This window comes from Danio rerio, chromosome 11 (assembly GCF_052040795.2).
Source record: "Danio rerio strain M-AB ecotype USA chromosome 11, GRCz13ab, whole genome shotgun sequence".
NCBI classification, from domain to species: Eukaryota; Metazoa; Chordata; class Actinopteri; order Cypriniformes; family Danionidae; genus Danio; species Danio rerio.
In genome coordinates, this window is record NC_141031.1 from 40,156,893 (window position 1) to 40,183,595 (window position 26,703).

A 26,703-nucleotide genomic window follows, 5' to 3' on the forward strand; every position below is an offset into this window, starting at 1 on the left:
AATGCTACTTTTTACCTGGGCCAGAGTTTAAAGTAGTAAGAGAATGCAAACCAACAAGTCTAGTCAGATTTTGTTTTTTGGGCTGTGTTCAAGAAAAACTCCTTTAGCCATGAGAGATTTCTAGAACAAGCACACAGAATGAACGCTATGTTTTTGTTAAGTCACCAAGTGCAGTCAGGTTAATTGGAAATATATCTTATAATTGATTTCAATAGGAACTTGTTCAATGTACTTATTTAAAATAAGCTTAATCAACTCAATTCTTGAGCTTTTGGGCAGGAGAACTTCATTGATTTATGTTCAATGCACTTAAATTTGTACAAACAATTAAGATTTGTGTTGGGACAAGGGAACCCAGCATTTTTACAGTGCAGATAAGTGATACGTCTATAAAGCAGGAGTTTATAATGTTATGACCTGCTAAAGAACATTTCTGACAGTACAAACTTCATATAAATTGCTTTATTATGACGATGACTATGATTCCACCATTTTTGTCCAGGTAAAAATGACTTATTTTAACAACGGGCATGCTGTCAAGTCACCGTTTGCATGCTTTTCTTGTGACTAGATGACTGTATTACAGTTTTTCTCAGTCACTTTTGTACATTTCTCAGATCAGAATTAAAATTTGCAAAACAGTAAGTGCATTTGTTAAAACACTGCATACAAATAGCAAAACACCATGATTACCTGCAAAACCTCTTGCTCTAAATTCTAAGTTCATCTTCCAAAACTAAATTTCTGTGTCAATGAACGTATCAGCGCCATCAGAATGACAAGTCCTTGTGTCATTGTGTGGATAAGACTCACTTAGACAAATCACTTAGTCATGTTGTCAATATAACAATGTTCTCTGGATAAATGTTCTGATGTACACTCCCACACGGAAAAAAAACTATATAAACATATATGTTTTAATATAAGTTTACAAAAAATTGCAAAAATTTACCAGAAATTTTATTTTAAGGACATTTTTGTAATTTAATATCCGTTATTTTATGGTATATTTCTGTAATTCAATGGCCGTTATTTTAAGTTTTTTTTTTTTTCGGCACCCCAGCTGCCGCAAATAAACTGTAAAATTACAGATTATTTTTACAGTGGGAAAAACTAATGTTAACTTACCTCCATGTTGTCTCAACACAAATCGATTAACCTGTTAGCCAGCACTCAATTTTGGGGATTTACATCTAGCTAACTTTAAATTAAAACAATTCCTGACTCCAGTAAGCTACAAACACACATTATGTATATTGGAAAGAAGACACTCTGTGCTTTACTGTGGTAAAAGGAGAAGTTACTTGTTAAAAAATATAAAAAGTTATACATTATGAAGTCATGAGGAATTTTTTTTATTGATTTTAATATTAGTTTTCCACATACAAACACGGGAAAACATTAATGTAATGTCCTCGAAAAAATATGACTTTAAAGCCAAGCATTTCATGAGGTTATATTTTAAATTCGGTATTTTAAATTTGATGAACTTAGTTTGTTAACTTAATCGATTATACAAATTTAAGTGAATTCAACATGAAACAATGAAGTTATCCCAAAACAACTAAAGAATTGTGTTGTTTCAACCTCATTTACAATAAGTAATGCAAGGCAAGTTTATTTATACAGCACATTTCATACATAATTTCATAAAATAATTCAAAGTGCTTTACACAAACAGGAATAAAAGAATTAAGTATAAGAAAATACAAACAACAGAGAATAAAAATGATTAAAACAGATTGAAATATGTTAAGAACTAGTTTTAAAGGAATGAAAAGGATGGATGCACAGCTAAACAGATTTGTATTCAGTTTTGATTTGAATGTGCCTAATGTTGGAGCACATCTGATCATTTCTGGAAGCTGATTAAAGCAGCGGGGGACGTAGCTGAAAGCCGATTCTCCCTGCTTTGACTGAACTCTTGGAATTTCTAGTTTACTTGATCCTAAAGATCTGAGTGATCTTTTAGGTTTGTATTCAGTGACCATATCTGTAATTTATTGAGGTCCTAGGTCATTTAGTGATTTATAGTCAAGTAACAACTATTCTGAATGTAATTGGGAGCCAGTGTAAAGACCTGAGGTGTGATGTGCTCCGATTTTCTAGTTCTGGTCAGAATCCTGGCAGCAACGTTCTGGAAAAAATTGTCTGACTGTCTTTTTGGGAAGTAATCCAACCTGCTGGTGATAAAAGCATGAAAAAGTTTCTCTAAATCCTCAATAGAAACAAAGCATCTAATTCTTGCAATGTTTTTGAAATGATAGCATGCTGATTTATTGACTGCTTTGACATAACTACTGTAACTCAGATCTGACTCCAGAATCCAGTTAGGTCAAGCAGCAAATATAATTTGAGTGAAGGATCAGATTAGTGTGAAAATGTTTTTAGAAAATAAATATCCCATAAAATCTTGGTGCCACAAACAATATATAAATAATATTAAAAAATAAATGTTTAAATGATCAGTATTCACTGTATTTCAAAGTATCTTTGATCACAATAAATATTGAGTTATTAAATTTCAGCACATTTCTAGTGTTGTAACAACTAGTCATTGGGATTATCTTTATTATCTCTGAATAAATCCTCAGGAGGGACTTGTTGCATTACTCCCTGTTTGGGTGGTTACTGTCTGTTATTAATTGACTCTTAAATCCAGGTGTATTATTAAAATCAGTTGCCATGATACAAGAAATAAAGAACCGCTAAACAAATCCACTCGGTTACCGAGAACAGGACTTTGCACCTGGCAGTGGTTACAGTTTTACGAAGCTGCAAATGACCAATATCATATAGCAGCCCAGGTAATTAAGAGCAAGCATTATTTTGAGGTTTTCAACAGAGGTCATTTGCATTTGTGTGTTTGTGTGTGTGTGTTTGTGTGTGTGTGTGTGTGTGTGTGTGTGTGTGTGTACGTGTTTTTGTGACATATCAGGACACAAATCTGTATAATGACATGGGTATGACACAGGTATTACAAAAAGGAGGTGAAATATGAGGACATTGGTGACGTCCTCATTTCTCAAAATGCTTATAAATCCTACAGAATGAGTTTAATCAGAGAGTAAAGCTGCACACAATCTCCTGTGATGGTTGGGTTTAGGGGTGGGGTGGGGTGAGGGCAATATAATATACGGTTTGGGCTGCATAAAATGAATGGAAACCTATGTAATGTCCCCACTTTTCACAAAAACAAACGTGTGTGTGTGTGTGTGTGTGTGTGTGTGTGTGTGTGTGTGTGTGTGTGTGTGTGTGTGTGTGTGTGTGTGTGTGTGTGTGTGTGTGTGTGTGTGTGTGTTTTGATTCTCAGATGGGAGGGGTGAGTCTCTCATGCATACTCAAAATTTGTTTCTCATTTAAAGATTGTCTGGCATATGTGAAGTCATATGAGCATTTACACACACTCCTGCATCATACTCTCTACTTTCTAAGACCTCAATGCAGTAAGTAAATTTTTTTTATTTTTTTATAGGTAGAGTCATCTATTCTTGTGTATTTTATTGTGAATTTGTGATTGTTATTTTTTTTATCAGCTTAGCAATTATAGCAAGTGTTTCCCAGTACTGGGTTGTGGTTGGAAGGGCATCCACTGCCTAAAACATATGCCTGAGTAGTTGGTGGTTAATTGCGCTGTGGTGACCCCTCATAAATAACGGACTAAGCTGAAGGAAAGAAATTGAATGAATTTTAGCAAGTGATTTTTCTTGCTTTTATTTTTCAATGGATGAAGTAAAAGTTCCTAAAGTTCAATATGTAGACGCACATGTAAAGAGTAATTTGAACATTTTTTGTCAAATGTTCGGCTTGAAAAGTGTGTTTGAGTATGATTGTGCTAAATTACGAAGGGATAGATTACATCAAATTTAAAATTATGCCAGCAATTTTTAACCTCAAAGTTACAAACCGGAATCTCAAACCAGAAGAAAACAAAATTAAAATGATGTAAAAACTTGAGTCGTGCCTTTTAAAATGAATACTAATTAGTTTTCCACCAGACCAAATTTAATAACTAGATAAATCTGTCATTACCTATTCACCCTCTACTTGTTCCAAATCTTTCTGACGTTTTCCCTCTAAAGATATTACGAAGAAAGCTGGAAACCTGTAACCATTGACTTCCATTTGTTTTTCCTATAACGTTGGCCACTATTTCAGCTACCTTATAAAAAGAACAAAACAAAAAGGTGTGAAAGCACCTGAGGGTAAGTAAATAGTGTTTAAATGATCCTATTTGTCTGACTTATCCTTCAAGTGGCGTGTTTACATACATAAAATGAAAGTAGGCATTCCAGCAAACATGATTCATAAACACCCACGTTATAACCGGGAAATCTGTCATTCGCACAGACACACCTGAGCCTCGTGCGTACGTCAGGTGACTTTACCGGACACAAATCTACTTTTCATGTTGGACCAGGAGCTGGAATGACATATTAAAGAGCTGAAGAGTTTATATCTGTAGATATTAAGGTCGTTTTCTGTTTACTCTCCTCAGGTAACCGGGACATTATGCTGCATTGCTGCGGGTTTTCGCGCTTCCTGCTCGGCGAGACTCGAGTAATAACCGGACTGAAGATTTGGACTTTGTATCCGAACTGATCAACAATGGTCCGTTCTGGTCCAGTTAAAGGATATACAACGAAGTATAAATAATCTACAGGATTTTGTTGTGAAGTAGTTTCGGTTAAACGCTTGTTGGACAGCGAAACTGTTACGCAATGGATTTGACGTCGTTTATATTGAAGCTGCTTTTATTGGCCGGTACCTGTGTGTGTTCAATGGAGCGGGTCACACACAGGCCAGAAAACAACATCACCTGTCCTCAGGTTGAGTATTTATGCAGTGATAATGTAATATATGCAATGACATACAAGGACTAGCACTATAATAGACAACTAATAGGCGGTCCATTCCGCTGTGGCGACCTCTGATAAATAAGGGACTAAGCCGAGGGATAGTGAATGAATGAATAATAATACAATACAATATGAAATAAGTTATACAAGAATATAATGCACAATTTCAGTGTTGGTTATAAAGTTAGCCTACCTTTAAAAGTAAAATATGACAACCACCAGCACTTAAATAAGAAATATGTTTTAAGGAAAGTAGTGTGAACATATGTGTTACTATATGTTATTTATTTACATATATTTTTAAGAGTAGATGTGTTTACGATTATAATATATTAATTTTAAAACAACTTTACCCAAAAGTGTTCATTACTAAAAACTAGAAACACATTGGAACAAAACTGAAAGAAGTATGTTATATGCAAACAATAATTCAGCTTTGAATGTTGTTTACTACGTGTTCTTTGTCTTTTATCTACAGTATGCAAATAATGATGTTATTCCTTTTTATAATGATTTACAGAAGATGCCCATTAATATACAATATAAAATAATTTACATATACAATTTTTTTAAATACATAGTTAGAAGAGGAGTCGTCTGATTACAAATTAAAAAACTATCTAAGAATTACGAGGTAAAAGTGAATTATATATTATTAAATGTTCATTCATCAAGTCCCAGTTAAAATAGGTGAACGATTAAAGAACATAAGGGGTTAGGGTTTGAATGTAGGTTAAGTTTAGGGTTAGGTGCATGTAATTATGCGTGATTAATAGTAATTACTATAGTAAATACGTGGAACATGTGTAACTAGGACATTCTAAATTAAAGCATTGCTAAATGTATTATTTTATACTTTTACAATATCCCAACACTGGGATATTATATTATATTATATTATTAAATAATATGCAAATGTTTATATGATTTATGTACAACAGTTTGTTAAGTATTTTTATTTTTTTAGTTTTTAGCAGACAGTCTAATGGGTTTTGCATTGTAAACCTTAAACAAAAGATAAAATGTTTTTTATTTCATAGGTAAAATTGTAAGTTACTATACTTTCAAAATCATTCCCCTTAAATCTGCAGATTTTGTGCAAAATTCTGCACAGAAATAGCAAAAAAAGTTTGCAGATTCTGTCTCGCCCTGCCCATAAATCTATCTCACTTCCCTCTTAATTAAGAAACAAAAACAAATCAGATGTCTTGTGAATCTAGTCTAGACACAGTTTATGCAACCAACCCCTGATCATAACCTTGATGTTGTTTGTGTTTTCAGACTCTTTTAAACTGCACATTTAAACGCACAGATCCTCTCAGCGCTACTGATGTAACCTGCTGCCCTGCCTCTGTATGTCATTCTGTGACCGTCAAGCCCAAACTGTGCTGTTACAATCAGGATTGCAAACCATGTTTTTGGATCAACATCCAGTTGAGCTTCATTGAAGATACTGAGGATGTTAGTGATGAATCAGTATATGAAGGATCTGAAGAAAACAGCGGTACGTCTTTATAGCAGCATCCAATTAGAGTTTGTGGTTCACAGGAATATGTTTTACATAAACCTAACCTTTGTGATTGCAGGAGAGGATTCAGAATATGTATCTGAATCAAATGACCATACACTATGCCAAATGGTAAGTGATTTATTAATTTATATATAGCAGGGGTCACCAATCTCTGTCCTGGAGGGCCGGTGTCCCTGCAGAGTTAAGCTCCAAGTTGCCTAAACACACCTGCCTGGATGTTTCAAGTATACCTAGCAAGACCTTGATTAGCTTGTTCAGGTGTGTTTGATTAGGGTTGGAGCTAAAATGTGCAGGACACCGGCCCTCCAGGAACAAGTTTGGTGACCCCTGATATATAGTAAATATAGAAAATCTGAATGAGGAATCACCTTTAATCTTTAATATGTGTTGTTCTTTTAAACAGAAAGAAAATTTTAATTGTGAAGAACACACAGATGATAAAGGTAGGCCGACGGCACTTACAGTAAAACAAAAAAAAAAAAAAACTTGAAATATCCTTTAGTTCTTTGTTAGTTTATAAGCTGTTTCAGCATTATGGTTGTGACATTTGCAGTAAAACTTGAAACATAACAGAGAATGTCTATGTTATTGTATATTGAAACATCTGTTTCCAAAATACTAAAGTTTATTTATGAACTAATTTCCAGAGGATCACATGCTGATGATTGCTGGCGGCTGGTCCCGCATAATCCAATTTATGACTGAGCAATCAGACAACTTATAAGCCACTATTAATACCCTAAGTTTCATATAACAGCCATCTTTGTTTTGAAGAATCCCCCCTTCCACCCCTACTCCTCCTTTCCTAGATGGGTGGCACGGTGGCACAGTGGTTAGCACTGTTGCCTCACAGCAAGAACATCACCGGTTCTAGTCCTTACCAAGTCAGCTGATGTTTCTGTGTGGAGTTTACATGTTCTCTCACGTGGGTTTCCCCCGGGTTCCCCGATTTCCTCCCACAGTTCAAAAACATGCAACTTAAGTTAATTAACTAATCCAAATCGGCATCATAGACATGCTCCTAGCAAGTAGTCTCTTAAGAGCAATCACTATCTGTTCATTAGCTACTACAACAGGGGAGTTCTCGAGATCTACCTGAGCTCAAACTCTCCTCTCACCTTGCAAACAGGAGGGAGCCCGGGCTCGAGGTTCTTATGAGCTCAGGGCTTTCTCCTGGGACAACATGCCAAACTCGCTTTATAATCAATCATCAGCTGAGTGTGACCTCTTGAAATGAGCAAAAAATAAAAAATTAAAAAATAAAAATCCAACAACTAACCACATAGAAAAGGGATTGGAAAGATATCAATCTGTAAATGTGTTTTATATTTTAATTGAGGGAAATAAACATGCATTGTGGATGTGACCAAAAGAGTTTACATTATACAAAATACTCTAGAAATTCTGTGAATTAAACTGTACGACCCAAGAAAAATAATAATAATCAGGAGGAATTTGAAATGAACAAGAAAATGAATGAGGAAACAAATGTGGAACAAAAAATATTTATTTTGTTTTATATTTTTGCATTCATGAGGAAAAGCACGTTGTGTATGTGATATACACTTACCAGCCACTTTATTAGGTACACCTTACTAGTACCGGGTTGGACACACTTTTGCCTTCACAACTGCCTTAATCCTTTGTGGCATAGATTCAACAAGGTACTGGAAATATTCCTCAGATACTTTGGTTCATATTGACATGATAGTATCATGCAGTTCAGATTTGTTGCACATCCATGATGCGAATCGATGGACATGGTCAGCAACAATGCTCAGGTTGACTGTGGTGTTGACACAATGCTCAATGGGTACTAATAAGTCCAAAATGTACCAAGAAAATATCCCTCACACCATTACACCACCACCACCAACCTGAACTGTTGATACAAGGCAGGATGGATCTTTTCTTTCATGTTGTTGACGCCAAATTCTGACCCTACCATCTGAATGTCGCAGCAGAAATCGAGACTTAACAGACTAGGCAAAAGTTTTTCAATCTTCTATTGTCCAATTTTGGTGAGTCTGTGTGAATTGTAGCCTCAGTTTCCTGTTCTTGGCTGACAGGACTGTCTCCCGGTGTGATCTTCTGCTGCTGTAGCCCATCTGCCTCAGGTGTTGGACGCGTTGTGTGTTCAGAGATGATCTTCTGCATACCTCAGTTGTAACGAGTGGTTATTTGAGTTATTGTTTCCTTTCTATCAGCTCGGACCAGTCTGGCAATTCTTCTCTGATCTCTGGCATCAACAAGGCATTTGCGCCCACAGAACTGCCACTTACTGGATATTTTTTCTTTTCGGACCGTTCTCTGTAAACCCTAGAGATGTTTGTGCGTGACAATCCCAGTAGATCAGCAGTTTCTGAAATACTCAGACCAGCCCATCTAACACCAACAAACATGCCTTGCTCAAAGTCACTTAAATCAACTTTCTTCCCCATTCTGATGCTCGGTTTGAACTGCAGCAGCTCATTTTGACCATGTCTACATGTCTAAATGCATTGAGTTGATGCCATGTGTTTGGCTGATTAAAAATTTTGACAGGTGTACCTAATAAAGTGGCTGGTGAGAGTATATAAAAATTAGCAGTTGTGATTTTGTTAAAATAAAATAATAATGTTTGAAAACATTTTCAATAGTTTTAATATACTGTAAAATACAAAAAAATTACTGTAAAAATAGTTTTGGTGAACATATATTTTATGGCAAGGTTGACATTTGCATGGAATTGCTCTCAGTGTTAGCATGCAGATTTAATAAACTGTATATGATTTGTTGAATCAGCAGTGGATTCACCATTGTTTGTTGTGTGATGCTTTAATAATACCTCTGTCTTCTCTTCATATAGTTACTATTGCAGTTTGCTACCAATCAGCTGAAAGCAATGAAATGCGGTGCAACAGATTAGACTTCACTGTGGTTTCTTCTGAAAGGCACAAACCTCTCGATGTGAGTAGCACATAAATATGCCTCTGTGCATATTTATTATGACTTTTTTTGTGGAGGTCTCTAACACTATCCATTCTAGATTAAAAACACTTTATTTCCCTTGTAATATATATTGCAGCATCGGGTCTTTCCTTTATACTTTATACCTAGAGCACCATTTACTGTTAAAAAACTATCCTACAGTGCCATCTGATGTTAAAAAAACTATCCTAGGGCGCCATCTGCTGTTTAAAGCTAGCCTAGAGCACCATCTGCTGTTAAAAAAAATCCTAGAGCACCATCTACTGTTTAAAACCAGCCTAGAGTACCATCTGCTTTTAAAAACTGTCCTAGAATGCCACCTGCTGTTAAAACTAGCCTAGAGTGCCACCTGCTGTTAAAACTAGCCTAGAGTGCCACCTGCTGTTAAAACTAGCCTAGAGCTGCCATCTGCTGTTAAAAGTAGCCTAGAGTGCTGTCTGCTGTTGAAAAGTAGCCTACAGCGCAATCTACTGTTAAAACCAGCCTATATTACCATCTGCTTTTAAAAACTGTCCTAGAGCGCCAATTGCTGTTAAAACTAGCCTAGAGTGCCACCTGCTGTTTAAAACTAGCCTAGAATGCCATCGGATGTGACAACTAGCCTAGAGTGCCATCTGCTGTTTAATGCAACCTAGAGCATCATCTGCAGTTTAAAACAGTCCTAGAGCGCCATCTACTGTTAAAAATAGCCTAGAGCACCATCTGCTGGTAAAATATAGCCTAGAGCAGTTATAGTTATAAATATATAAACCTTATACACCGGCGCACACATACCATTAGGCTCAAGTCTATTCATCATTTAATTTTGAAGAACGCCACTCAGAGGCCATCCTCCATGTTCAATTGTGGCCTGTATTTATTTTAAATGTACGTGAGTGCCGTAAAAGGTGTCCGAAAGTTTAACCTGGTGCCCTAAAATCAATGTGCTGTGTCTTTAATATAGCGTAATAACCTCAGGGGTTGCAAACAAATGAGAGGCTGATGGCTTTTTGTTTGCATGTTGTTGTTGTTTTAATGTAACTACTGTTTTACTTCTGTAGGTTATGGATAAAATATGTTAATTCTAATAGTTTAATAAAATGAATTTGATTTTTGGAAATCATCGAGCAACCCCCCGTCATTGTCCAACGACCCTCTAGGGGTCTTGAACCCCACTTTGTCAACCACTGGCTTAAAGTGCCATCTGCTATTAAAACTAAGCTCAGAATCGATTCAAGTGAGAATAGGGTTGCAAATCAGAAATTCGCAACCAGCTACATTAAAAACCAGATAAAAAGTAATATCCCAAAACAAAGATAGACAGGGTAATGATTGATCAAAGGTATTGAAAATTCTTGGTAAAAATAAATCTTTTGAAGTGCTATTGACAGTTTAATACTTAAAGCTTTAAATTAAATGCTCTTTTTATATTTAAATAAAATTTTCACCCAATTTGTCAAGTGTAATGTGCTTGCAAAGGTAAAGAGTGAAGCAATGCAGAATTTCCTGAAGATCCTGATTTCAAAAAAACTTTAGCGTGACACTGGTGACTGGATTGTAATGTGTTAATCTTTTTGTCGTGCAGCTGACTCTGGTGGAGTATGAAGATGTTCTCTTTGGCAGAAAAATGACTATCTCGGTTGGATCAAAAAAAACGGAAGCTGAAGTTCCTACATTAAAAACAGGTAGTCATTGATGGACTACTTGTCACACATTTAAATAAATAACAGGTTTTTGAAATGTTTTAACAAGAAGGCAGTTTATTAAAAATAGATTCAAATATAATTCATGGGCGGCACGGTGGCTCAGTGGTTAGCACTGTCCCCTTACAGCAAGAAGGTCGCTGGTTCGAATCCCAGCTGGGTCAATTGTCATTTCTGTGTGGAGTTTGCATGTTTGTTTAGGTTTCCTGATTTCCCCTCACAGTCCAAAGACAAGTGCTACAAGTGAATCGGATTAACTAAATTGGCCGTAGTGTATGAGTATGTTTGTGAATGTGAGAGTGTATGGGTGTTTTCCAGTACTGGGTTGCGGCTGGAAGGGCATCCACTGCTTAAAACATATGCCAGAATAGTTGGTGGTTCATCCCGCTGTGGCTACCCCTGATAAATAAGGGACTAAGCCGAAGGAAAATGAATGAATGAATTAGAATACATTAATTATAGGATGTAAAAATATTTCACATTGTGACTTTAATAGTCTTTAATGGAGTACATTTCAAACAATGTGAAATCTGTAAATGCAAATTTATTTGTATTAATTGTTTTTGCTTAGCACAATGTTTGTGTTATTGCATTGCATCTGAAAAATAAGAAGTATTTTAGATTTATATAGTAAATTTATATATTTTATTTGTTTATTTTTTGTCATTTTTTATTTTAAACATGCTTTATGTGTTTTGATATTTAAATTATGTTATGTTTTATAAGATTTTTGGCACATTTAAAAGGAAATGCATGCAAATTCATTGTTAAAGCATTAAGAGATTACAAAGCAGTGACTGCCTGTCATAACATCGGAAAGGCATCTGCACAAACCAGTGTTTTTTTCAGCAGTAGTTGCTGTAAATCAGGGGTGTCAAAACTCCTGGAGTTCCTGGAGGCCTGCAGCCCTGCAGTTTAGTTCCAATTCTGCTTCAAAACATTTATCTGAATGTTTAAAACACACCTGACTTGAGTTTGATCAAGTGTGTATCAAATTAGGGTTGAAACTAAACTTTGCATTGCTGTGGTCCTCTATGGTCTAAAGCATATGTCAAACTCAGTTCCCGGAGGGCTGCAGATCTGCACAGTTTTACTCCAACCCTAATCAAACACAGCTGATCCAAAAAAATCAAGGTGTTCAAGACTACTAAAGACTATTTAGCAGGTGTGAGTTGTTGGTGGTTGGAGCTAAACTATGCAGAGCTATGGCCAGGGCCGGATTAACCAACGGGCTTCATGGGCACAGACCATGGGGCCCGTGCACACTTGGGGCCCCTGGAAGGAGGGAAAAATGCCGATTTTGGAGTGTCTGTTTAGGAGGAGCCGATTTTGTAGTGTCTATTTAGGACAGAGTGGTATTATGGAAGACTCAGATTCATAAAACTGGATTGGAGAGTCCAAATCATATGCATTATAAGTTTGTAGAAGTTATACATTAAAAATACCCTTAAATATACATTTTCAGTACTGCTTCAGTGAACATGAACAAGTATATTAAAATCCATTAATTTCACTAGTTGTATTAGTTTTTTTTTTTTTCAAAGTATGCTTTAAATGCTTCAAAAATAAGGTAAATCTTTGTAGACTACAAATATATGTACTGCATATTATTTATTTAAAAAATGCAGACAATAAATTATAGAATAATTTAATTATGAAAATATTATATTAATCTTATTTTTTAATTCAACTATAGAGGTGCGGCTAGGTGGGGGCCTACAAGACATTGTGCCCAGGGGCCTCTGAATTCTTAATTCGGGCCTGGCTGTGGCCCTCCAGGAATTGGGTTTGAGACCATTGCTCTAAAGGCAGCAATGTAGAATGTGTGTGCTGTTTTTATTATAATATATATTTTTCTGTTGGTAGTGTGTTCCTCACGAGATCTCAAGGACATACAGCAGTGTAAAGGTATGCTCGGATTAAATGTATTTTCCTACAATGTGTCTCTCTACTTTATAATGATTTAAACCCAGGATAAAATACAGTTCAAGACATAACTTAAACATTTAGAATAAAAAATATATGTCTCTGAATGGCTCAATCACTATGTGGTGCTTTGTTAAATCATCAAGTCTTCATCATATAATTTTGACTTGAGGTTTAAGAACTTTTTTAAAGAAATATTTAATTATTAATTTGGCATAAGAATTTCTTATTTGTAGGACCAAAACCATAATGTTTGAGCTAATTTCACTTCAGGTGTCATGTTTTCTTGACGTCTGTTCATTTTAGGTCTCAGAATTCAGACTGAAACACACAAGGGCCTGGATAAGATGATATTGATCAGTAAAGATGAGGGAGCTTCTCAACCCTTGTACACGTGCATGAAACGCGGAAGAGAAGGGAAATGCTGGGTCAGTGAACTCAACATTTTTTCTGTCCAAATAACTCACAGCCGGAGGACTCCCTGCATACTTACAGAGAATGCAATGTACAAACCTGTTTGTTCTTTCTGTCGTCTACCTGTTCTTGGTAACTTATGTTATACTTTGTCTTTCAGCCCCTGCCAAATAACAGCATTCCACTGGCATCAATCACAGACTGCATCTGTTTTCAGGTGCTTTTCAAACACATACAGATGCAAAACAAAGCCCAAACTATTTGTTTGTTCATGACTTTAATTTGCCTTCTGTTTGCTTATACGCTTTAGGCTTGGAAGCAAGATTCCGAACGTTCTGAAATCTGTCCCTTTGAAGGGAATAAAACAGGTATTTCAGAGCCTCATTTTGTTGACAAGAGCGTTCAGATCCACCTCTTTTTACAGTAGTGCATTTCATTTAAAATTCTTACGTTTTGTTAGGTTACACCTGACTTATAGACTACTGTGGTTTAAGATTTGTTTCAGTTTGAAAATGTTAGGATTTATTGATCAAAATAGGCGGCATGGTAGCTCAGAGGTTAGCACTGTGGCCTCACAGCAAGAAGATTGCCGTATCGAGTCACAGTTGGCATTTCTGTGTGGAGTTTGCATGTTCTCCCCGTGTTCGCGTGGGTTTCCTCCAGGTGCCTTGGTTTCCCCCACAGTCCAAAGACATGTGGTACAGGCGAATTAAATAAAACTAAATCGGCTCTAGTGTATGAGTGTGTGTGCATGTTACAGTTTATGGGTGTTTCCCAGTACTGGGTTGCGGCTGGAAGGGCTTCCACTGCGTAAAACATATGGAGAAATAGTTAATGGTTCATTCTGCTGTGGTCACCCCGATAAATAAGCAGGGGCGGACTGGGACAAAAATTCAGCCCTGGCACTGTAGCCACATCAGCCCACAATACCACACCAACATAGCCCCACCCACGGACACGCACATTCACTATTTATTTTGATGTACAGATGGTGAAATGATATGACATTCTTGCCATTCTTGATTTTGATTACGTCCGGGTAACCTCGGATTGGGTCGGCCCATCTTGAAATCAGGCGGCCGTCGCCGATTGGTCCAAATGCTTAAGATTTATTATTATTATTATTATTATTATCATCATCATCATAATATCACATCTAGCAAGAGATAAAAGCTGTCTCCACGTAAAAACAATACATTTAAAAAATAAAATAAAAACTGACTGGCCCACATTTAAAAATTGGTCTGGCCCTTCTGGCATTTGCCAGAATTGCCAGATAGCCAGTCCGCCCCTGTAAATAAGGGACTAAGCCGAAGGAAAATAAATGAATGAATAAATATTGATTAAAATATTTATATGGTTTGCCAATGCCTAGATCTAGGGTTCTGGACCGAGTGGCCTTAAAAGTGTGTGGGTCTGCGGACCTGCAGCTGGATAAAGCTCTTGTAAACAGATATTCTTTTTTTTCTGTATGGGTGAGGAGCATTCATTCTCATTCTACTACATTCCACTAGTGCAAACACAGCCTTAATCTGAGACACAATAAACAGATGAGATATTTAAATACAAATGCTTTGTTGACAGGCTTCTGCTGTGTTGGCGAGGTGTCAACATTTTTTTAATTAAAGATTTTTTAAGTTTTTGAAATGTTTTTCAGCATTGGCCTGATATAGTATGTTCATTCATTCGTTTTCTTTTCGGCTTAGTCCCTTTATTAATCTGGGGACGCCACAGCAGAATGAACTGCCAACTTATCAAGCATATGTTTTATGCAGGGGATGCCCTTCCAGCTGCAACCCATCACTGGGAAACACCCATACACTCAAATTCACAAACATATACTACGGTCAATTTTATCATACCCAATTCACCTATACCACATGTCTTTCAACTTTGGAAACAAGAGCACCTGAAGGAAACCCATGCAAACAAAAGGAGAACATGCAAACTCCTCACAAAAGTCCCAGCCGTGTCTCGAACCGGCGACCTTCTCGCTGTGAGGCGATCATACTGCGCCATCGCGTCACCCCTGATCGAGTATATAATACATTTTCCTGTTTTCTGATTTTGAGTACTGCAGGCCAAATTAATTCAAATAATTTAATCATTATGCCATGTTTTGATGTGGATATCTGGGTTTAATTTGTATGTACAGTTGAAGTCTGAATTATTAGCACCCCTGAATTATTATATTAACTTTTAATAACTCATTTCTAATAGCTGATTTCTTTTATCTTTGCCATGATGACAGTACATAATATTTAACAGAATATTTTTTAAAATACTACTATTCAGCTTAAAGTCTAGCCGACAGCTAGCTCTCTGCAATCTCACATGGTTGCACACTGAAGCTAAGCAGAGCTGTGCCTGGTCAGTACCTGGATGGGAGACCACATGGGAAAGCTAGTTTGTAGCTAAAAGGGGTCTTAGTGAGAGCAGCAGGAGGTACTCAACCTGCCTCTGTGTGGGTCCTAACGCTCCACAATAGTGAAGGGGACTCTATATTGCTCAGAGAGCGTCATCTTTTGCATGAGATGTTAAACCAAGGTCCTGACTCTCTGTGGTCATTAAAAACACTTTGAAAAAAAAATTAGGGGTTTAACCCTGGCATCCTGGCCGAATTTGCCCACTGGCCTCTGTTCATCATGGCCTCCTTACCATCCCCATATCATAACTGGCTTCATCACTCTGTCTCCTCTACAACAATCAGGTATTGTGTGGTGCGCATTATAGCTGCCATTGTGTCATCTAGGTGGATGCTGCACACTGGTGGTGGATAAGGAGATTCCCCCAAAAAATGTGTAAAGCGCTTTGAGTATCCAGAAAATCGCTATATAAATGTAAGCAATTATTATTATTACTATTATTATTAAAGTGCCATTTAAAGGCTTAACTAGGTTAATTAGGCTAGTTAGGGTAATTAGGCTAGTCATATAACGGGGGCTGAACGGTGGCGCATGTTCGCCTCACAGCAAGATGCTCGCTGGCTAGAGCCCTGGTTGGGTCAATTGGTGTTTCTGTGTGGAGTTTGCATGTTCTCCCTGTGTTCAAGTGGGTTCACTCCGGGTGCTCTGATTTCCCTTGACATGTGGTATAGGTGAATTGGGTAGGCAAAATTTTCCGTAGTGTATGTGTGTGAATGAGTACGTATGAACGTTTCCCAGTGATGGGTTGCAGCTAGAAGGGCATCCGCTGTGTAATATATATGCTGTATAAGTTAGCGGTTCATTCTGCTGTGTCGACCCCAGATTAATTAAATGACTGCGCTGAAAAGAAATTGAATAAATGAACATAATGATGGTTTGTTCTGTAAACAATTAAACAATGTTTATTGCTTAAGGGGGCTAATATTGACCTTCAACGTTTTTTATTTTTATTTTTTATTTAAACTGCTTTTATTCTAGCCGAAATAAACAATACAATACAATATTTATTTATAAAGTACATTTAAAAACAACCAAGGTTGACCAAAGTGCTGTACATAAGATTAGAAATATTTGAAAAAGAAAAAAGTGCTGAAAGTTTTGACTTCAACTGTATATGCTGAGAAATTTGTACACATGTGAGTGGTAATTTTATTTATTTTAAGTCATATTGCACAAAAGTGATAATGCGCTAGAATGTGCATTTTTACTCTTCTTATTTCTGTACTTATTTACTTTATTTATTTGTTTCTCCTACAGATTTTAGGGCCAATGTCTGGTCACAGACATCAGTGTCTGTTGTCCACATGAAAACAAATGACAACGAGCCAATGCTGAGCTGGAATTTAACATCCCCCTGCAGGATCAGCCCTGAGCTGTGGCCGTGTCTCCTGCAGGCGGATGGAGTATGCAAAGAAGTTAAAGGATTCAGGCAGAAGTGCTGTAACACCTGGACAGAAAACAGCACTAAACTATGGGTAAATAATATATTACATCATGCAAAGCTTTGACTCTCTGAGAAGCTATGAAGCAAACATTATTGGATTTAAAATAAAGTGACATAAACCAGCACGGTGGCTCAGTGGTTAGTCGCCTCGTTGCAAGAAGGTCACTGGTTTGAATCCCGACTAGGCCAGTTGGCATTTCTGACATGTGCTATAGATGAATTGAATAAAATAATTTGGCCGTAGTCTATGTGTGTGCATGTGAGAGTGTATGGGTGTTTCACAGTACTGGATTGCAGCCGGAAGGGCATCCACTGTGTAATACATATGCTGGAATAGTTGGCGGTTTATTCCACTGTGGCGACCCCTGATAAATAAGGGACTTAGCCGAAGGAAAATTAATGAATGGGGATATAAGGGAATTATTATGATTATAAAATTTTATTATTATTAATTATTATAATGTTTTTTTTTTTTTTTACAAATTAGCGATTTATGAGTTATAGAAACTTTAAGAATTTTGTATTTTTCCATAATTATCTAAAATAATAGTCTTTTTTAACTGTGTTTTTATAAACATAGTATACAAATAGCATTTACTTAGAATGTTTACAATCACAAAAATGTAAACAAGTAATAGATAGAAAATAATAATAGATATAAATTATAATAACAGATAAATAAGAGTGACAGCTTTAAAAAAAAAAGAAAAAAAAAGGTGGGGAGTGTACAAATAAATACACTCCAATATAAGAATAGTCTTTAATAGTAGTTTAGTTTTTATTTTTAGTTTTTTTTGTGATGTTTATAGCAATATGTATGAACACAGCAGAGGTTTTAGTGAAGGTTAGCTTTGAGGTTCCTTACGGTGAGATGCTGTAATTATAGCAACAGCAGTACTCATTGCCATATGTTGGCAGAAACTGCAGTGAAACACTTAGTAAAAACACAGGTAGGAATGATAATTAAGGAGACACCGTCAATGAAATCTGGATAGAAAACAGCAAAAAATTTGACAGCATTCAAAGCTTTGATTCTCTTTTCAAGGTTGCAAATGAAGAAAATAGTACTATAATTATTACAAATATATTTCATCATTGGGTGAAAAAAAATGTGCAAGAATATTGAAATCTTTTATTGAAATCTAGAAATTAAATAAAATTAAATAAAATTAAGTTAAATTAAATTAAATTTTTATTAATTAGTTTAATTTAATTTATCCATTCATACATTCATTTTCTTTTTGGCTTAGAGCCTTTATATTTTATATTTAATAATTTTATTTAATAACTTTATTTCATTCTTTTATTTAATAATTTTATTTAAAATTTTTATTTTATTTCCATTGATTCATTCATTTTCTTTTCGGCTTAGTCCCTTTATTATTCTCGCCACAGTGGAATAAACCACCAACTTTTCCAGCAAATGTTTTATGCTGCGGATGCCCTTCTAGCTGCAACCTATCACTAGGAAACATCCATACAAACTCATACACTACGGACAATTTAGCTTACCCAATTCACCTGTACCACATGTCTACCAAGTCTTTGAACTTTGGACTGGGGAAACCGGAACACTCGGAGGAAACTCACACAAACACAGGGAGAACATGCAAACTCCCCACAGAAATGCCAACGGGCCCAACCAGGACTCGAACACGCAACCTTTTTGCTGTGAGGCGATCCGGCTACCCACTGCGCCACCGTGACGTCCTAATTTAATTTAATTGTTTATTATTTTATTTCATCGTATTTTACTGTACCTGGAGGTCCTTCAACAAAACTATGAGATTATTGGATTCATATAAACAAAAGTATCATTATTAATTAATGAATAATTTATACATCTTGTTTTTAGTGTGTCTTTTTTACTTTAATGTTGCTTTAATTATTTTGATCATCATTATGTTTTGCTGAATTAAAAAAGACATACTATATCAGTTTTTCTTCTTCAAAAGTTCATGTTAATTTTAATGTGTTGCTATTTGCTTGTAGATTTCTAAAAATTGTTTCTTAGGCATTGTTCCCCACCCCCCAGTGTACTTCTATTTAATTTAGTTTCACTTTTTATCTTGGTGAAATGTAATATCGCCTCTACCCCGACTGAGGTCAAAATCAATAATTGTTCTTCCAGCGATAAGAAAAAAAGTTTGCTTTACTGTTATTTGTCTTGGGCAGGCATCCGGGACGTTCGTGAACATCCCATCTGAAAATCAGCAGCCTCTCTGCATAATGGTAAGATAACATTTCTCGTTTTGATTTCCTATGGACAGAACATGAACACAGTAAACATGATTCATTCTCTGTCTTTGGTCTGCAGCTTAAAGTGGATGAAGAGATTGTGCAGTACTGTCAACATCCCTGTAAGTGTGATGATGAAGCACCACTAATCATTGCCATTTGATCGCAGTTATGCGTGTATGTTTGATGTACTTAAATCAACATTTGCTGTTCTAAATGTTATGACGGTTGTTGTTTTAGTGGAGCGGCAGTACTGGAGTCTTCTTCTCCTCCTGCCGCTGATCGGTGTTTGTCTGACTGTTGTTGGAGGACTTCTGCTGGTGAACAAAATCAAATGTAAGTCTTTGTTCCTTTGTTTATGTACAGTTGTAAGATGTTTTGCCTCTCAGGTGAAAAAAAATTAGGTGACTCTCAACTAAATTCAATTAATTAAAATCACACACACACGTTGTTTTTTGTGCTTTATGAGGATTCTCCATAGGCATACTGTAATTTAAACTGTAAACATTGCTGGTAACACTTTAAAACAGTAATCCATTAGTTAATATATTTACTAACATAAACAAACAATTAGTTATACATTTATTACAGCACTTATTCATCTTTGTTAACGTTAGGTAATGTTATTTAAGTTAATGAAAGTTAGTTCATGTTAACTCACTGTAAATTAGCCAAAATTAACAAGGACAAGTTTGGATTTTAATGTTTTTAGTTGTTTAATTAGTTGATGTTGAACTATGATTAATAAATGCTTTACTAAATGATTCATTCTTAGGTATTATTAGTAAGTACATTAAATTACTTACTCTCAGGGCCATTTATATTAAAGTTGATATTTAACCGAACCATGTTGGTGTTTCGTAACATCTCATTTTTTACGAGGTAGGCCATTAGCCCAATGCTCAACCCCCAATCTGAAGAACCAGGGCATACACACGTACACTCCGGACAATTTAGCTTATTCAATCCACCTACAGCACATGTCTTTGGACTTGTGGGGGAAACTGGAGCACCTGAAGGAAACCGAACCAGCAGGGCTTGAACCAGTCACCTTAACTAGCATTAACTAATGATCCATTATTTTAAAACGTCACCAAGCTTATTATATGACCTTATTTTCCCCCTACCACTAATCCCAACCCGTAGCAAAGTTTGAGTATGAAAAAAGTAGAATTTTACAGTTTTAAATTATGAGGACACAGTCCTCATAAACCACTTCGGCATTGCAATACCTACAGTAGGTCACACCCATGTCATTACAAAAATGTGTCTTCATAAATTACATAAATCTCACACTACACACACACTACTACTAAATATGCATGTACAGGTAAAATGATTAGCCCTCTTGGTAATTTTTTTCTTTTTTAAATATTTCCTAAATTATGTTTAACAGAACAAGAAATTTTCACGGTATATCCTATAACATTTTTTTCTTATGGAGAAAGTGTTATTCGTTTTATTTAAGCTAGAATAAAAGCAGTAAAAAAAAAACCATAATATTATTAGCCCCTTTAAGCAATATTAGGCGGGAGGGGGTAAAATATTCAGGAGGGACTTTAACTGCATATATGGCTAAACTAAAATCAACTTAATACCATTAGTTTTTATTAAATTTTACTTTATTTTGTAAACTCTGTAAGAAAAGAAAAATGCCATGGACAAATTAGCCAGTTCTCATTTTCTGAAAACAAAATAACACAAGCAAAAATGGAGAATTTTTATGGGCCCTTTTTATATTTCTCAGCAGCGGAAGTCAGCATAGTTGGGTAAACTTTGAACGCAGTAAATGGGAAAATACCAAAAATATAATTTTTACAATTATATTTGCTTAAATAATAAAAGGAAAAACTTGGTAGTGTTATCAAGAAAATACAAAAAAAACATACCAGTAAATTAGATTACACCTTAGAAACATTAGAAACACCTCAATCTGTATTTTTTTGTACTTTGATGCAAAGACAATATGTAAATATAAATGTAAATACATATAAATGCTCATATGTTTTTTTTAATCTGAAATATTAAAAAATTTAAAGAACTTAAGATTCTTATGACCAAATAAAAATTTTGTAACCAGCTTGAGAAAAGGAAAGAAGAAAAAATTAAAGAAAAAAAAACTTGTTAGTTTGTTAATATCCATAAAAAATCCATGTTTTAAAAAATAATTATATGTAACTCATTACTTTAGTACATATAAATCACTACAATAAATTAAAAAAAATGTAAAAAACTGCGTGCGCAAGCTGTAAGGTTAACTAATCTGCTCTGCCATTAACTACATAGCGCAGGAGATTGGTTGCTATCACTTTTGCAGCCAATGAGCTTGCTTCTCATCAGTTTAAAAGATCTGCATCATTTTACACTGTTAAGCTGTAGCGCATTTTTGGAGACCCTCCTCCACCCAAGCTCCACCTGAGTTTAGATCTGCTATGGGCGTTGAATATATATTATGTTTGCAGCAGCAGTGTGTTACATTCTCATGATGGCATGTGTGTGTATATACAGGCTGGCAGTAGCAGGTCTCGGTACTTACTCTGCCATAACAATCAAAGCAGAAGCAGCATTATAGCAGATCAAATACCGCCAAGACCAAATACATCAACATTGCCATCTACATATACATTACCATACTAAATCCCGAGAGTGTTCATGACAGAAGTAGATTTAGCATATCCTAGCCGCTAACTATTGTGTTTCAAACTACAAGTGACCAAACACATATCACTGTGTCCAGAGAACATTAAAAAGAGACTTTTTTGTTTAGTTTTTTTCTTTCTCCTCTTCTCTCAATGGATCTATTGATGCGCTTTTGGCAGTGGCACATATTTTTGTGCTGATCTGTGTTTAATGCATTTATCCCATCTAAGCCTGCTCTTTGTCTTTTCCTTCTGCCATTTTCTGTTCTTTCATCCATTTTGTGAAGTCTGTGAATCTTACACACTTTCCATGACTTTTCACTACACATATTATAGAAAATTATATATGAAAGTGGTTTTTTAGACATATTATAGAAAGCATTTTGAGAGTCTGATGAAATGTTTTATTCTTCTACATCCTTTTCACAGGGTCTCTGAGCGAATGGGACAGATGTTACTCTCAAGGTACGCAAGGTTTACAATCATGTGTACACAAGAAGCATTTCAGCATAGCAAAAGTTCAATTTTCCAGACTCAATTTCAAATCATATTTAAAGCTTTTTATAATTATTTAATTTTCAAAAGGGTACAGCATGTTAATCCATGGCAAATGTTCTTTAGAAAGTTTTAAACTTAACACAAAATAGCAACAGTCCAAACGTGTTAGCTAGGTGTTGAATAAAATTTAGCTCACATTTATTTTCTAAATGTATTTTTACTTAAATAATGCAGGGTTCCACACAATTTCTTTATGTTGTCCCAACACAAATTGATTAAGTTAATTAAATTGTTTTAGCAAATTTAAGTGGATTAAACATAAAATAATCAAGTTTTCCCAATAACACCTCAAGAAATGTATTGATTCCGCTCATTTTAAATAATTAGTTTAAACAAGTAGCACAATTTTTTTTGTGTGTGAATATAGCATACCCCACATGAGAAAATACCATAGTAATTTATAGTAAGTACTATTGCATATTTAAAGAATACTATAGTAAAGTATATTATATTGTATACTGTATATTATAACTCTTTATTAATGAATGCAATAGCATACTGTTTTACTATAGTGTACTGATAAGCTTTATTTAATATTGTATACTTACATTTTGTTTTACTACAGTAAACTGTGGTGTATAACATGCAATATAGTGCAACGGTTTGTACTGCATTGGGCACACTGCAAAAATTCTTTTTTAGAGTTTTTTTAGTCCAAATATCTAAAAAAAATTATTATACTTTTATAATTTTTATTTGTTTTAAATATTTGGACTAAAAACAAATAAAATTATAAAAGTATAATAATTCTAAAGATTTTGAATAATATAATATAAAGATTTTTTTTAGATATTTGGAGTTTTAAATAATTGGACTATAAACAAATAAAAATTATAAAAGTATAATAATTCTAAAGATTTTTAATAATAATATAATATAAAGATTTTTTTATATTTAGACTAGAATAAAAAATATAAAAGTATAATAATTATAAAGATTTGTAATAATATAATATACAGATTTTTTTTAGATATTTGGACTTAGATATTTGGACTAGAAACAAATAAAAATTATAAAGATTTTCAATGATAGTCATAATATTAATATTTTTTTTGATATTTGGACTAGAAACAAATAAAAATTATAAAAGTATAATAATTCTAAAGATTTTTAATAATAATATAACATAAAGATTTTTTTAGATATTTGGACTTATTATTTTGGACTAGAAACAAATAAAAATTTTAAAAGTATAATAATTATTTAAAAATTATAATAATAGAATATAAAGATTCTTTAGATATTTGGACTTTTAGATATTTGAAGTAGAAACAAATAAAAATTATATAATTTACTATAAGTTAGTATGGTGTGGTTGGAAAAACTCTTGTTTACAGTATTTACTGTAAATCACTATAATAAGTTTTATATGTGGGAAAGTACAAAGCTGTTACAAACATCCAGACAGGGCATTTTATAGTCAACTTTGTCCCAACAAACTTTACAACATTTGTCTCATGATCTTTTCTTGACTGTGTGTAGATACACGAGGACAGGTGTTATTGCTCCATTCCCCTGCCACCAACTCACAGCTGGTGCGTAAAATAGGCCAGTTGCTTTCTGAGCTGGGTTTTAGAGTATTTCTTGACTTATGGAATCCAGCAGAACTGGGCTCATGTGGTCCAACAGCGTGGCTTCATTCTAAGCTCGATCACATCAAGAAACATGGAGGAAAAGCTCTACTTCTTCTTTCTCAATCAACACTACAGAGAGCTGACTTGTTCTGGGATGCTGCAGTGGAAAGACAAAACAATCCGGAAGCAAACTGCTCAGATACTTTAGCTTCGGCTCTTGGCTGCATTTTTGCTGACCGCCAGAAGGGCGGCGCCGTGCAGCGGTTCATTCTTGTGCAGATAGACTCTCCTGAACTGCTCGTCAATGAGGAGAATGACTTGCCAAAACTGTTGAGAGGCCTGCCGCTCTATAAACTGCCCTCGCAGGCTCAGGGATTATTAACAGAACTTTGTTTGGAGAAACCAAATAATGTGAACGAGAAGCTGAAGAAGATGTGGTGGATGAAAAGGGCACAAAGAAAGTTGGCTACAGGAATGCAGAACTTTTGGAAAATGACAAGAGTGAGAACTGAATCCATGAACACCCAGACTGATTCACTTAGTGTCGACATGGAAGACACAGAGGAGAGAGTTTGTCTCAGACATGAACTGCACTGACGTGCTGTTTGTATGGACTATTATTACATTATATGAATAATACACATGTCCACAAAGATACTATATCTAAAAAAAATGTTGATGGTGTGCTTTACTAGGCATAAATGTCAATTTACAGGGTTTTTTTTTATGTATGGTTTAGTGGCTCCATAGGAATGCCACTTAGATGTTATGCAAGCAAAGACTTACTTAGTATGTACACGACCTGAAGTAGGTCTGTATGGGAAATGTTTACATGCGGAAATTGAAAAGTGCAGACACTGCAGGAGGAACTTTAGACTAAAGAGGTAAAGACTTCAAATTCCAAGATGCGAATTCCAGTGTTAGGTTCCAATTCCTGTGTTGGGTAAAGTTACTTGTAAAAGTAATATGTTACAATCTCGAGTAACTTTAAAAATGTGTCTAAATAAGGGAAACAGTGTGAAAGTATGTGTTTTGTGGTTATTTTTGTGGTTATATTTTGTGTTATTTGTGCAGTTTTAAAGACTAATGTAATGGAAGTTTGTAATATGTTAGTATAGTATACTGTACATTATATTCATTCTGCTTAGTCTCTTTATTTATCAGGGGTCGCTTCTTGGTGTGAGGTGACAGTGCAAACTTTTGAGCCACCGTGCAGCCCATATCTATTATAAACTACTTTTGAAAGTAACTTTACCCAACACCGTCCAAGCAATATACATAGTTATACTGTTCACATGCAATAGTAATATATGTGTAAAGCCATCTCATTATATTTCCATATGTATTACTATTTGGAAAGGGTTGATTTACCATTTGCAAGTCTGCATTTTAATTTAATAGTTGTAAATCATTCGCTCTCCTTTAGTTAAACTTAAATTTTTGTGTGAAATGGTGTATATTTTTCTAAACTAAACATATATAATGTGCAATAGTGTGGTTGTATGCAAATGTACAGTTTATTTACACTTATCAATGTCAATGTTAATGATGTCAATGGTGTTGTGTCATAGGGTGACCAGTGAAATATAGAATATAGCTGGCCAAAGTGAACTTTCTATCTAAACATAACTAAGACACTTTTGTGTGCTGGTATTGTTTATGCTTAACTCAACAATACGGGAATACTGACCCCCTTAAATCTATAATGATGTTCAAATGTAGAAATCTTTTGAATGCCACCTCATCTGGTTAGAGCTCTTGAAATTGTCTTATGACACTGACCAGCAAACCATCAGACTAGTCACAATTACAGTCTATAAAAAGAAGTTTAAGAAGGGGGCAGGGTAAAAAAATACTGTACACCAGACCCACTGCTATAAATAAGCTCTGTTATCTGAGAAGCGCAGTATGACCTCAGCTGACTGAAGTAAACTAAGAATTGAGGTTGGTTTGATATTCACACTTTCAGACTTTCTCCTTAATCATATAATTTCAGAAAAGTATTCACTGCAAATTCTAAAGAGTGATCATATTAGCAGCCAATGACAATCAAAGTACAGCACATTGAATAGTGCTAAGTCATACTTACATGCAAGTTCAGTCAGAATAGTTAATGTAGTAAACAATGTATAGAGCTGCTAAACGAATGTGTGAATATAAAATCTTTACCTCAATACAGAAAAAGACCCGGGGGGCGAAAATTTGTCTTATACTAATCAGGTACAATGGTGATAAATATATTGTATTTAACTGCTGTGTATTTTTAACAAACTATATGTTAAATAAGTTACAGCTATAAAAACGTTGGTTCATACGTGTCATGTGGTATGTGTATTTTCGCTGTCAGAGGATTTTTAAGAGTTAAACTTGTGAAGATTTTTTGGGGTTGTTTGTTTTTCGGCTACAGAAATGTGTAACGAAAATATTAAAACGGTTAAAACT

At 35.0% G+C, this 26,703-nt stretch overlaps 1 protein-coding gene across 2 annotated transcripts; it reads left to right on the top strand.

The window, feature by feature from the left end:
• The first annotated feature begins 3,361 nt into the window (after positions 1–3,361).
• Positions 3,362–26,575, top strand: il17rc (interleukin 17 receptor C). Of its 2 annotated transcripts, none has more exons than XM_087274232.1 (17): positions 3,362–3,446; positions 4,499–4,829; positions 6,141–6,363; positions 6,446–6,498; positions 6,794–6,833; positions 9,239–9,339; positions 10,925–11,024; positions 12,909–12,950; positions 13,275–13,396; positions 13,543–13,599; positions 13,693–13,750; positions 17,066–17,283; positions 19,428–19,484; positions 19,570–19,612; positions 19,731–19,826; positions 22,559–22,594; positions 24,170–26,575. In XM_087274232.1, exons 2-17 carry the CDS (start codon positions 4,722–4,724, stop codon positions 24,856–24,858), a joined length of 2,043 nt encoding a protein of 680 aa, XP_087130358.1. In that variant the 5' UTR covers positions 3,362–3,446; positions 4,499–4,721; the 3' UTR covers positions 24,859–26,575. The 2 variants fall into 2 exon arrangements, with proteins under 2 accessions (XP_087130358.1, XP_087130359.1); XM_087274233.1 differs by lacking the exon at positions 3,362–3,446 and adding an exon at positions 4,338–4,378.
• Positions 26,576–26,703: the final 128 nt, after the last annotated feature.

Bases quoted from the DNA above. Each gene is read 5' to 3' on its own strand.
- il17rc (XM_087274232.1), top strand. From the start codon at position 4,722: ATGGATTTGACGTCGTTTATATTGAAGCTGCTTTTATTGGCCGGTACC. The intron at 6,364-6,445 runs GTACGTCTTTAT...TTGTGATTGCAG, and splicing joins AGGATCTGAAGAAAACAGCG to GAGAGGATTCAGAATATGTA. The intron at 6,499-6,793 runs GTAAGTGATTTA...TCTTTTAAACAG, and splicing joins ACCATACACTATGCCAAATG to AAAGAAAATTTTAATTGTGA.